Below are 13,396 nucleotides of genomic sequence, written 5' to 3'. Positions count from 1 at the left end.
TGAATGCATCATATAAAAGAAAAATTAAATGTAATTGTCTGCGGGGTCGAACCTATCACCCCCTCAAATACGCCCTTGACTGATCGACGTACTTGTTCAAACATATAATAATGCCATAATTCATTTACTCTGTAATAAACATTTACTGCCTAATTAATTACTTATGTGTACCTAAATATACCGTGTCACACCATGTATGAGTGGTACTTCACTATATATCGATATAAAAATAAAATTCATACCTACTTACAACGAACACCTAAACTCGTCCTTGATAACACACCGTTAATTGCTAATTAATTATATAACATTGTATTGATAATGCAATTAGCAATTTAATATTATACACATATAAATAATATAGGTATACTAGCGGTGTTATCCGGCAATCCAGGATATTATCTACCAAACCGAAATAAAAATTATCGTTGTTTAATATAATATTAGTAACTTGCTATCTATATTAAACAATTAACAATTTACCTACCTATACTAGTTAGTACGGAAAAAACGAATAAAAATAAACATGAAGTCATGAACTTCGAATATAATATCATCGTTGAATACTTGAATGTGGATATCCGAAGCTTGAATTAGAATAATTATATTGAATACCTACAGTAAGTGGTGTCCAAAACGATGCATGGTATATTGGTATAGATAATCGTTGTGTTTTAAAAACTATTCGATTTAATAGTTGAATTACCTTCGAAAATATAAATAATAAACATAAATAATACCTAATATTATTATCATTTTCCATGACTAAATAAGTACTGGACTACGTTTAATGTGCCGTCTCTTAAAGTTAAAATAAAAATGAATCCCTATTTCTCTTGGTCATGCCATAACTTGAGAACGTCTTCACCGATTCAGCTGTTTTTTTCTATTGTGTTCGTAATTTTCAGGACAAGGTTTCTTTGAAAGAACATTTTCGGAAAATCTACCAGAAAAGTAAGAAACCTGGATGTCAAAAATACAAAAGTGGCACCGTCTGTCCAGTAAGAAAATAAACTAAATAATAATATATATTTTTTGTTTATTGCAAGGTTGTGCTATTGGTTATGGTTGAATATCATTTTCAACCTGTATATTAACTATATATATATATCTGTATATATATCTAAACCATATAACTTAGTGAAAATGGTATTCCACATGTACATCATAAGCAACGAGTTAATAAAACATTCGTAATTAAGTACGCACCTCGTGGTGTCTGCAATCCACCACAGGTGGTTTGCCTACCTGAAAATATATTGCTCACATAATCACAAGCGTGTCTCAAAGGGCAAAAGCCGTGCGGGATGGCTATTGTATGATATAATCTAACGTGTCCTCTCTGACTCACTGACTGATCAACTTAGGGCCAGTTGTACAATCTCTGATTAAAGTTAACCGGAGTTTAATCGGCCGAATTTTCCCGGTTAAATATCTGTTATCAGCTGATTTAAAAAATTTAACCGTAGACGTACCCTTAGAGCCAGAGCCAGAGCCAGAGCGGCAAATCACGATCAATTTCATCTTCCGTGGTCAGGGTAATGGGTGGTTGCAAATTTGAAATTTCATATAAACCGTACAAACCCAGAGAATATTATTTGTGTTGTAAAATATATTTAGTTTTGAATTACCTTAATATTATCAACATCAAGATTCAACTCAAAATTAACTCGTCATTTAAACAGTGAAAATATTTTTAAAAAACTGTACCGAAGAAAAATGAAAAAAAAATAAGAAGTTATTTCTCTAACTTATCATTAACTTAATGATTCTTTCAAAGAGTGTTGTGCGTAAGTATTTTAGATTTGGCCGCCCTGGCAGGCAATATGCGAAAATTCGATTTGATGCATGATTGTACCTAATCAGTGATCTGCCTGAATAACCAATGGCAACTAATAATAAATAAAAATTAATTTCTACTAATTATTTCTCCTATACAGTAGCGTATCTAGGATTTTTTCAAGGAGGGGGGGGATATACAATTTTTAATAGGCATTCAGTATACTCATATTATATTCATAATATTATTACATACATATGTTGTATTGTGTACGAAATTTGGTCTCCTGGGAGGGGTATGACACCCATATTCCCCCCAGTAGATACGCCACTGCTCCTATATAACCAATAACAACCATTTATAAACAACAGTTTCCATTGTAAACCTCAAAATCCCTGTTTGAGCACCTCCGCGGGTTGGGCTTACCGCGTCCAATTGTGAATCCAAACTATTCAAAGAACCACTCAAGCAAACACAAAACAATTCATCAAAATCGGTGCAGTGAACAAATATATATATTAAGATAGTAATACTTACACGTGATGTAGGTCAGAAACGTAATAGTTTTAACTTTCTTCGTTCAACTGTTATTCCTTTGCCTCTCATATATTTTAAGAAATCATTTTTCTTTGGTATAAGATGTAAGCAGCAATAATTAACTCAATTTTACAGAGTATAGAATTACTGTTACTCGGAATCATAGTTGACGTAACTAATGCATCTAATGTGATGTAATTTACCGTCAAATGTGTCCATTCATGTACACCAATAAATACAAATATTTCGTAAGCATATTATAACAGATCGGTCGTATATTATAATAATTAAAGTATTAACACCTCAAGTGCATATAATAAATACGTTACTATAATGCACTCGTGTTTCGTTAATTAATTCACTGGTTTCGTATTTATCAATCAAGCGTGTTTATAATTTTTTTTTACTGTTTTTTATCCATTGTTACATATTAGTATATTACATAATACAAAATCATGTTTTACATTAATTTAACTTACTAAATGTTTATCGTATAATTCATTTAATTTAAAAATTAAATACGTATTTATACCTTCAGCCTTAAAACCACAATTAAAATTATATCTATGAAACTTACCTTTACATCGTTAACGTAGTACATCTATGGACAGGTGTTAAAAAAAATATTTTTCATCCCGTTTTAAAAAATGTGCTTGTCACACTTTTTGTAAAATATTATTTGTCCACATTATTTTTGCGGCACGATAGAGACTTTTTTTAATCGTGGACACTCTTTTTTAGGTATAGTTGTAAAATAATTTCATACAGCCCCGCGAACAGATCGTAATATTATTGGTAGATCTAAGGTGAATAATTTAAGTTTTGGACCAGAAGATCAATGAAGTAAGTCATTCAAATCATTATTTAAACAATGTTTCTTCATGTCATCGACTAAGTGTATGATGACACGATGGTGAAAATTACAGACTAGTGTTTGTATATGGTGTCGTATGTTATTTGTTTCATACGTGTTTTACGTAGATTAACGTTTCTAACTTAAATTATGTAAATAATAATTACCTATTTGACATTATAATTTATTACAAGCTGTATTAATCTGATGTTCGTCATACTTAGATATAACCTACAGCTACAAAGGTTTTGGTTTTTATACAGATGTTGTGTTACTGAAAAAAATCATTAAAAGTCATAACATTATTAAAAATAAAAACTGGCCGGACTCCGTTACAGAAATAGGTCCACTTTCGTTTATTTGTTTTCAATATTTTCGAGGACATTAAAATTAAATAATTATACTATTCAAGATTAATCCCGTTCAACGCACTTGTCCCACAGATACTAGAACAGCGTAATATCAATCGTACTATAAATTCAGCGGAAAATGCATTTTAGACACATTTTTTTATTGGCTATTGAAATCCGAACGGAGGATTGCGAAAATCTGAAGTGCCGGTGTCCGATAATCCACGATTATCGGTGTAGTTTACAACTGCCGTTAAAAAACTGATATCATACAATTCATACAATTCATCACCGTGATCGTAAATTTATTAACGAAAAACATACCTAGTATTTATAGTGACAACGTCGAGGATTGTCGACATATGCAATTTCTGATTAGTGGTTACTATTTGGATATCGCAGCACTATACATAATATAAAAAAATATAGTGTACAAAAATGATTCACTCGTGGTCGGTAAGTATTCGTTTTGCGTCAATATAATATTATAACATATAATTAATGATGAATTTATGATCCCGTATCAAAGATTTAAAAAAAAAAAATATCTTGAAAATGGGTTTTGATTGGGGAGCGTCGCTGTCCGGATGAGAGTCTCGTTTCATAAATAATTGATCGAGGTGAATAACAAAACAAGCATTATTGCTAATGTTTTTTGATTGGAACGTTTAAGTTGAGAAGTATGAGAAGAGAAGGAGAGTCGACAAAACCAAATTTAATGGAGTTTAGAAGAATGGAGAAAGTAAATATTATGAATGACCTGTGGTGAGCTATAAGTAGAAGAGACAAATAAGCTTGGTAATTATTATTTAAGTATATTAATTATTGTTGTATATTTAAATATTTCATTACAACGTCCTCCCACTCGCCTAAAGATGTTTCTATTTTCTAGAGCGAATAATCCATTAAGTTTTTATACGATTTACTTCTTCAGCTTTTTAACGTTATTTTCCGAGCCGGCCTTATGGGGAAATTGTTGTATAGGCAATATAATTTTTTAAAACGCGAGGCCCATACCTAAGGCTAGTTCTGAATTTATTGTTGCATTTTTCCTAAATTGCTTATAATAATATTATTGGCTCTTCAGGTTCTCTCTATATTGTTACAGGGCAAAACGCTTTATCAATCGCTGAGCAGGAAAAAAACGTTCGCTACAGAAACTAAACATGAAAAAGACAAGTTGAAACGAGTGTTGACCATTTTCGACTTGACCGCTTTGGGCATTGGCGCCACTTTAGGGAGTGGCGTTTATGTGTTGGCCGGAACAGTGGCCAAATCTATCGCTGGACCAGCGGTGGTATTGTCTTTCATCGTAGCGGCAATTGTCTCTTCGTTTGCTGGTACTAAGTCAATATGATCTAATTTAGTCTCGTTTTCAGTGTTTATAATATTATTTACATAATGATTTAATTAATTATAATAACTGGTTAAAGTGTTATTGAAACACAATAACTCCCGGAACAGTACATTGCTGTGCGTGCATTTTACTATAGCGAAATGGTTAGTAGTTTTCAAAAGCGACGTGAAAAACAAAAGAAAAATTAAGGAAAAACGGGCATTTTTACGCAAAATCTGTTTTTGAGAATATCGATTTTGGTTTTTGGTGTAACTCTAAAACAAATGACCGTAGGGACATGAAATTTTGACTGAATGTTTATAATTGCATTTCCTATACACTATAACATTTTCAAAATATTTTGACTTATTTTGAGCTGTTTACGGACATTTTCAGTTTCCATTTTTTTTCTATAAATATCAATAACATTTTATTTGTTTGGTAAAAAAGCTTGAAAATGTAATACAATTAAAAATCCTTAGTCACAGTTTTTATTTATGAGCATTTAAAGTTAAAATTTTGACAAAATACGGAAAAATCACGAAAGTTAGTAAATTATTTTGAGTTGAGAATTCATAAAAATTTTTCTTTTTAAATCTATGATTTGAAAATGTAATATAAGATTACTCATAATTTTGTCTACCTTTATCAAAAAAAAAATGTCTACAAGAAACTTGAATTAAATTTTTATGAGCATCTGAAATTTATATTTTTACAACATTTGATATTATTCACTCGATTTTTCATGTAACAATTTTCTTATTTTATTGTAATTAAAAAACGAATGACTATAGATACTTGAAAATTTCACTGAATGTTTATACTACCATTTTATATACACCATAAAATTTCGAAAATATTTTGACTCTTTTTGAGCTGTTTACGGACATTGTCAGTTTTCAATATTTTTAGTTTTTTTTTTCTATAAATATCAATACAATTTTATTTGTTGGGTAAAAAAGCGTGAAAATTTAATATCAGGCTCCTGATACATCGTTCTAATAGCAGTTGAAAAATATCAAAAATACATAGGCACAATTTTTTTTTATAAGCATTTAAAGTTCAATTTTTGACATCATTTATCAAATTTATAATTTATTAATTATTTTGTAGTTAAAAATGTATAAAATGTTTAACTTTTATGGCTAAGGATTGAAAATTTAAGATAAGGCTCCACGTAAATAGGTTATATATAAATTACTTTATTCACAATAATATCATCAAATATACTTGGTAATATCATACCGTTTTCGCTCAGAATTGTTTTTCTTATACAATGATATTATATCATTGAATTCAAATTTAACACCATCCATTACAGTAACCCACTTGTAACCTACTGTACAGCAGAGCGACATCCACTTTTTCATTATGAAGTTTACTTGAAACCCTATGATTCAGAATTATATAAAAAAAATTTAAAACAGTATTTTTTTTCCATTGAAATGTCTAAAAATACTGTATTTTTTTGTTAAATTTCTAGTAAGATTTTTTTATTAATTATAATAAATTAAAATGTGGCTTGAAGGATCAAAAGTTTATTTGACAACAAAATAAAATCTTTACTTAAAATAATTGTGTAAAACTCAAGTCAGCTAGTGTGCTAATCGCTAGAACTCGTTTAGTTTCGATTTATAACTGTTCCCCGTGAAATAATTTTGCTTTTAGGCGTTCTGATAGTCGTGTATGCAAATGCATAACACTTACCTTGCTCGCCGTCGAAAGATTCAAAATTGACTTCATAATAAATTAAAATATGAATTCAAAATATTATTATCGTAGTAAGGCGTAGTATATCATAGAGGTTTATTTATTTATTTATTTTTTTATTAATTAACCCGCGGAAACTTAGGTCATTGGGTAGTTTTTACTGTGGGGGAGGATACTGTAAGTTTAAACACGTGTGTTTTGGTTTGGCAGATTTTTTAGTGGACACCCGTAGGTATCTGCCATGCCCGGGTGGGTGATGGCGGCATTTCTCTTCGGACACCGTGACGTGCCCGAAGAAAAATGCCGGCCGCGGGTAGTGGGTACTAATCGTATATTTTTTTCGTTATGGCCGTTGGCGTCCTTGTTAATGTCCACCCCTAAATATTTGAAATTATAGTAATATATAGTTATACTATAACTATAATATATATTATATTTTATTATATTATAATGGATCGCAATAATAATGTTAGTACCGCTTAACCATCTGCAGAAAATCAGCCAACGATTTTGTATTTTGCGTTTCAGGAGTTTGTTACGCTGAATTCGCCGGCCGAGTACCCAAAGCCGGATCTGCGTATATTTACAGTTATGTGGCCGTCGGTGAATTTATCGCTTTTATTATTGGTTGGAACATGTTTATCGAGCATACGATAGGTAGGTACAACAATTGTGACGACATAATATTTTGTCTACACTAAAATTAAAATTATTTCATCAAGTAACTATATATATATATATATTAGATGGCTTTAATTTGATACTGACATGGTTTTATTATTATTTTTAGGCACAGCATCCGCTGCCAAAGCCATGACAAATTATTTAGACTCTTTGCTTGGCGATCCCCAAAAGAGGTACATGAAAACACATTTTCCAATGCACATGCAGTTTATGGGCGAATATCCGGACGTTGCGTCGTTTTTGTTCCTCATGTTCATTGCGTGTAATTATCAACACTTTCATAGTATATTATACATTAATGATTTACAGCTGTAATTATTAATCAATGTAGTACCTATATATAGTATATTCAAAAATATTTAGGTGCACAAGAAATGAGATTTATGTCATCAGCAGCTTACTAATTTAATAAGAACTTAATTTTATGGCGTAACATTTAGTATAATATTTGAGTAATCTAGATGTAAGAATCAATATATCTAATACCTACCTGACTTACGCTGTGGTTTCTTTTTTTTTTTTTTGAAATTAATTTAAACATTACGATTAGACGTTTGAAGTTATTCATTATTAAACAAAGCTGCAGGTGACGCACAACAGTAATGTATATTATATTATGTTATGACGAAATGCTATACCAGTGAATTATGATTTCACCGGCAAAACAAAGTTAATAATATATATAATAAGAAATACAACAATGCTGTCGATTTTCAGTGGTTATGGCTTGGGGTGTTCGGAAGTCTTCAACTCTCAATACAGTGTTTACTGCATTTAACTTACTGACCGTCGGTACAGTCATCGTGAGTGGACTTTTTTTTGGTACGTATATAACGTCATTCTGTAGGTTATAATATTATGATTGCATTAAATTACGAGTAAAATACAAATCGGTACTTTTCTCGTTTTAACGATTTATAAAAAAATTACGCGAACGTATAGGATCCTACGCGTATTTTATATTTTAAGTATCAGATAATAATTATACTTTAATATGACGACCAACGAGTGTTGATGTTCAAACTATTGACCGATTTCAGTTAAAATTTCGAATTGGAATATATCGAAAAGCGAAATCCCGCCCGGAGTGGACGGCGGCAACGGTGGATTCGCGCCATTCGGATGGAGTGGAATAATCGCTGGAGCGGCTCGATGCTTTTACGGGTTCATTGGATTCGAATCTATTTCTACGACCGGTCAGTTTTTGTTTTATACTATAAATATATATATATTATTTTCAACTATTAATTTTGATATCATCGCGATTTATCAACGCTATTGTGAACGATACATTATATTATTTATTCAGGCGAAGAAACAAAAAATCCGAAAAAAACAATTCCGCTGGCGATCGTTCTGACGCTGGTGTTCGTCACGTCTGCATACTCTATCGTGGCGTCAGTGTTGACCCTGATGTGGCCGTATTACGATCAGGTACCTACGGTTGAAACCGGCAAATCGAATATATTTGCATATTATTATTATTGTATTCGTCTATAAAACATATAGGTAACGCTAAAAGTATGAAAAAAAAATAATAATTTGTCGTCGACCCTGTTTTATAGGATCCGAACGCGCCGTTTCCAGTCATCTACGAGAACCTGGGATTACCCGTGATCAAGTATATGGTTACCTGCGGCGCGGTATTCGCTCTATTCACCTCGTAATGTCACTGATACTTTTAATAGATAATACCTACGTAATTGTTGTAATAATCGTTTCCACGCGTTTGTATATAGTTTATTAGGATGTCTGTTTCCGATACCACGAATCCTGTACGCCATGTCCTGCGACGGTCTGTTGTTCGAATTCTTATCGATGGTCAACGAAAGGACCAAGACTCCAGTCATAGCCACAATGATATGCGGAGTCGGTGCCGGTAAATGATTTCACCGCGTACAAAGTCTTTCGCAAATTGAGTCGATAAATTATTTTCATTTATTTTTTGTTCCAGGCATATTGTCGTCCATCTTCAATCTCGAACAGCTCGTCGACATGACGTCTATCGGCACCCTCATATCGTATTTGATAGTTTGTATCTGCCTACTGGTGCTCAGGTGTGTGTGTACGATGATAATAACATAAACGTTTCGTGAATAAATGTGTCGCTGACGATCAGAAAGTGATTGCGGTGACACCTTTTGTAGTTCTGAAAAATAAATAGGAAACAATAGTTTTGCTATATTATGCGTCCACATACTATACATTAATATATTTTTATTTAATACATTTTTCGATTAATATAAGCGCAATATTATTCATCACACAAAATACATTTGTTTTTAGATAGAATTTTTTTTAAAATTGAACTTAAGCACGGCTTTTATCATGGTCATTAGTTATTGTAGGGGTTCTGAACTGTGGTTGGTAAGATTGGTACGGTAAGGTGTTGTTACGGTAGGTAAGCGACACGTGTATGTGTGGCAAGGTTTTAACTACTACGAACCCGGGTGGTCACCCATCCGGGAGCTAGTAGCTGTGGGGGCATTACTTACTCTCAGTCACATTGCGTGACTGGGAAGCAGCCAACGCGCCATGCCAAGCCATATCATAGAATTGTTGCACTTGGGTACTTAATATATTGAAATCACGATAATTTTATACTCCTGATTTTCAAAAAAAAAAATCTCCAGAATTATTATTTTAATTTTATTTATTTAATTTTTTTATAGTAATATATAATTGGCTTTCATGAACTTGTCTTAAGTTTATTTCACGTGTGATAAGGTTAAAAATTTGTATTATTTAAAACATGCTTTAAAAATATGCATATTTTATTCACCAAATATAATAAACCGAAAATAGCGTAATTATTATCAATTTCCATTAGATTACTTTGGTGTGAAGTCGTCCTTGGATTAATAATATATTATACTGCTTGTAACTTAATATGACTTTGGATTTCTAAGAAATATGTGATGGATAATAATATTTAAACTTTTTACACGAGCTAAATTTTTCTGTTATGCAGGTACAGAGACACTAACACGGTAGTTCAGGATATAGACAGTAATTCCGATGACTATAAAATGTTCAAATGGTACAGTTTGTTTAACTCAAAAGTCACGAACTTGGATACTCAATACATATCCAGAGTGTTGATACTTATATACAGTATGTTCTCAAAAAATTTGAATAGTTATTTAATTGTATTCGCTTATACTTTATAGTACCTATCACAGTTTAATAGTTTTTTTTTCTATCTAATTTGAGAAAACCATTTTTTTTTATTTAAATATCTATTGTTGATGTTTAAAAGATTATGACTAAAACTTGCTGTTTTATTATGTTATAGCTTTCAGTGCATGTGTATTTTGCATTAGTATGGTGAATATTGACTGTTACGATGGAGAGTTTTATTTCCCGTTAATTGTCGTAATAGCGGTTTCGATCACAGTATCATTACTTTCCATGTTAATGTTACACAGACTTCCACAAGCAGTCGAAAACTTAGCGTTTAGGGTAAGAAAATATAGTATTAATTTCTAACAATATTAGAATACTCAGAATCCGGATTAGTGTTCACATGAACTGCGATAATATCAATAATATTTTATTATAAACAAAAAGTATTATTAATATTTCATATATTTTAATAAAAATCCAGGTATTTGTAACACCTTTCTTACATATTTTATTTTATTTATATTAATTTGTTCGGTAGATGAAGGTGTTAAGTTACTAAATTAGGTATAGATCTTTCCTGAGAAGAAGTGGGAGTATGACATTTCAGAGTGTTGATTACCTATGACTTTAAAATATATACATTTTGTTTTCAAAGATTTCTTAGCATTTTAACAGTTAAAAAGTTCCAAACGTTTATATCTTATATAAACCACTAAAGCTGTCTTCCTGAATAATTACAAAATTGTGAGTTATCACCTTTATCCACGGACCCTTCAATTATTTACGTCTATACGCTAGTTTCATGCTATAATATTATTATACCCGTGACATAATATTATCGACACTACTGCTCTGTATCCATAATATTTTATTTCAATTTTAAATATTGTATATCACACGATTAACCGTGATTGTGACGAGCATTAAAATATCATTTTATTTTTTAGGTACCACTAGTTCCTTTTATACCGTGCGTGAGTATAACTCTTAACTTATACCTAATGATGGAGCTGAGCATCAAGACTTGGATAAGATTCGGCGTGGGACTTATATTAGGTATTTGTATTACCGACAAACGATTTTATATTATGCAGTTCTTTTGTGTTGTTTTATTGATCACGTGATTTAACGATGGACATTTACTATTGTGCTACTCGAATACGCTATTATTACTTTTCGTACATTGGGCGTCGATTGCCAGTTGGCCAGTCACAAAGTAGAGAATTTTAAATTTCAATGTACATTTACGTATTATATAAAGAAGATTTTTGAAACGTTTCAAACTATAATATAGTCGTAGACTCGTAGAAATTATTACTATACTATTATTATACACTGTTATACCTACCAAATTATAATAATTATAGACAAAAATCTCGCGTTTCCGTATTTTTATTTCATCAGTATATTTTTCGGGAACGACAAATGTCATAATAATCATCATGTGCAAAATAAATAAGTGTGCCAGCTTACACACACGATAATATAATCATCATCATAATGCCATTTGATCGTAAACCAAACACAACAAACCACTAAAGTTTATATATTAGGGGACGTTACAGTCACATTTGTTGTCTCCGTTTTACAAGTACGTAACATAGCAACTTTTAAGCTCATCAGATCACATTTTTCTCCGTTAGTTTAAAAATTAGAGCGAATTGACCTCTTATACAATTTAAAGGTAAGACTATCTATACAATGACATAGGCTTTTTTATTATATTTTAATTTTAAAGCGAGTTATGTGTATTTTTAAATTGTAAACTGTTTGTACATCGTAAAACACTCACAACTCGCTTTAAAATTAAAATATAATAAAAAACCTATGTCATTGTCTACAAAATAATTTTACCTTTAAATTTTATAGGAAGTCAATTCGCTCTAAGTTTTAAACTAACGAAGATAAACGTTTTCTGCTGAGCGTAAAAGTAGCTGTGTTCGCACTTGGAAGACAGAGACAACAAATGTCACTGTAACGTCCCCTTAAACTATATTATTATGTGTATTGTTTATATTGAAAACATTCTTATTTTTCCTTAGGAGTATTCATATACGCGTTCTATGGCATTCATCACAGTATAGAAGGTGGTAAACAACGAGCGGTAAAAAATGAAGAAAACAAAAACACGCTGAGAATCTCTTCCTAATAATTTGTTCATATATAATCAAGCTTTACATATATATTTTTTTACATTTGTATATTCTAATGATTAATGGTTATAAATCGTAACAATAATTATTGTAACTGTAACCATTACGAAAAATCGTATTATTCAATAATAATACGATAAGTTTATATATTTAAGTATGTAACTAACATCATATTATGTAAAAAGGTTACATTTAAAAATGTGTATTTACATTTTTTATTTTAATATTTATTAATATAAGGTTAAAATGTTAAATAATTGTATTTTTTGATAATAAAACTAATATATTATACCCATCTCATGATTATAGTAATATTATAGTTATAACGCCTAAATAAGATGTTTCGCATTTTTAAGAAAATAAGATATAAATATATTATGGTATAAATAATATGCAGTCGAATAATATTCTAAATAAATATGACTATATGAGTCATCTACTATGTAGTAGGTATTGTTTGATAAATTGTTTTCTAGCACTGACGATGTGCACAGCATTTTATACTGTGGTCTGTGGCGTAATACTATTAACCTATACTATACTATTGGGCATTGAGGTACACACTCGCGTGTAAGTGTTGTTAAAAAATGTATGTAGTCTTAATCTTGAGAAATTTATGTAATTTAATGGTTAACTGTCATTAGTACACTAGCCTTCGGTAATCAAAGCTTTCGATTTATTATCACTAATCAGCATTGTCACATACATGTTTTTGGATGCGAACTGCGAAGTAATGAATATTTCTTATTATTATAGTTTATTAGTTACAGACTTTTACTTCTATATCAGATCCGTCTGGCGGTGTGTCCAGGTGCAAATATCTAATGTTATATGAATACGTTTATTATTCGTATTCCAATTGATTGA

At 30.9% G+C, this 13,396-nt stretch overlaps 1 protein-coding gene across 3 annotated transcripts; it reads left to right on the top strand.

The window, feature by feature from the left end:
- Positions 1 to 649: 649 nt before the first annotated feature.
- LOC132944647 (cationic amino acid transporter 2-like) lies at positions 650 to 12,825 on the top strand. Of its 3 annotated transcripts, none has more exons than XM_061014111.1 (15): positions 650 to 1,001; positions 3,059 to 3,976; positions 4,629 to 4,860; positions 7,095 to 7,223; positions 7,357 to 7,512; positions 7,968 to 8,072; positions 8,291 to 8,446; positions 8,560 to 8,684; positions 8,816 to 8,913; positions 8,990 to 9,129; positions 9,205 to 9,307; positions 10,222 to 10,364; positions 10,546 to 10,712; positions 11,324 to 11,432; positions 12,419 to 12,825. In XM_061014111.1, exons 2-15 carry the CDS (start codon positions 3,959 to 3,961, stop codon positions 12,523 to 12,525), a joined length of 1,788 nt encoding a protein of 595 aa, XP_060870094.1. In that variant the 5' UTR covers positions 650 to 1,001; positions 3,059 to 3,958; the 3' UTR covers positions 12,526 to 12,825. The 3 variants fall into 3 exon arrangements, with proteins under 3 accessions (XP_060870094.1, XP_060870095.1, XP_060870093.1); XM_061014112.1 differs by lacking the exon at positions 650 to 1,001 and adding an exon at positions 4,050 to 4,318 and having other exon boundaries at positions 2,698 to 3,976; XM_061014110.1 differs by lacking the exon at positions 650 to 1,001 and having other exon boundaries at positions 2,698 to 3,976.
- Positions 12,826 to 13,396: the final 571 nt, after the last annotated feature.

Source organism: Metopolophium dirhodum, chromosome 5 (genome assembly GCF_019925205.1).
Source record: "Metopolophium dirhodum isolate CAU chromosome 5, ASM1992520v1, whole genome shotgun sequence".
In the NCBI taxonomy this organism is placed as follows: Eukaryota; Metazoa; Arthropoda; class Insecta; order Hemiptera; family Aphididae; genus Metopolophium; species Metopolophium dirhodum.
This window is presented reverse-complemented; position numbering and strand designations above follow the sequence as displayed.

Coding starts and splice junctions, on each gene's coding strand:
- LOC132944647 (XM_061014111.1), top strand. Junction 9,308..10,221: donor ATCTGCCTACTGGTGCTCAG/GTGTGTGTGTAC, acceptor TCTGTTATGCAG/GTACAGAGACACTAACACGG. Junction 10,365..10,545: donor AGTGTTGATACTTATATACA/GTATGTTCTCAA, acceptor ATTATGTTATAG/CTTTCAGTGCATGTGTATTT.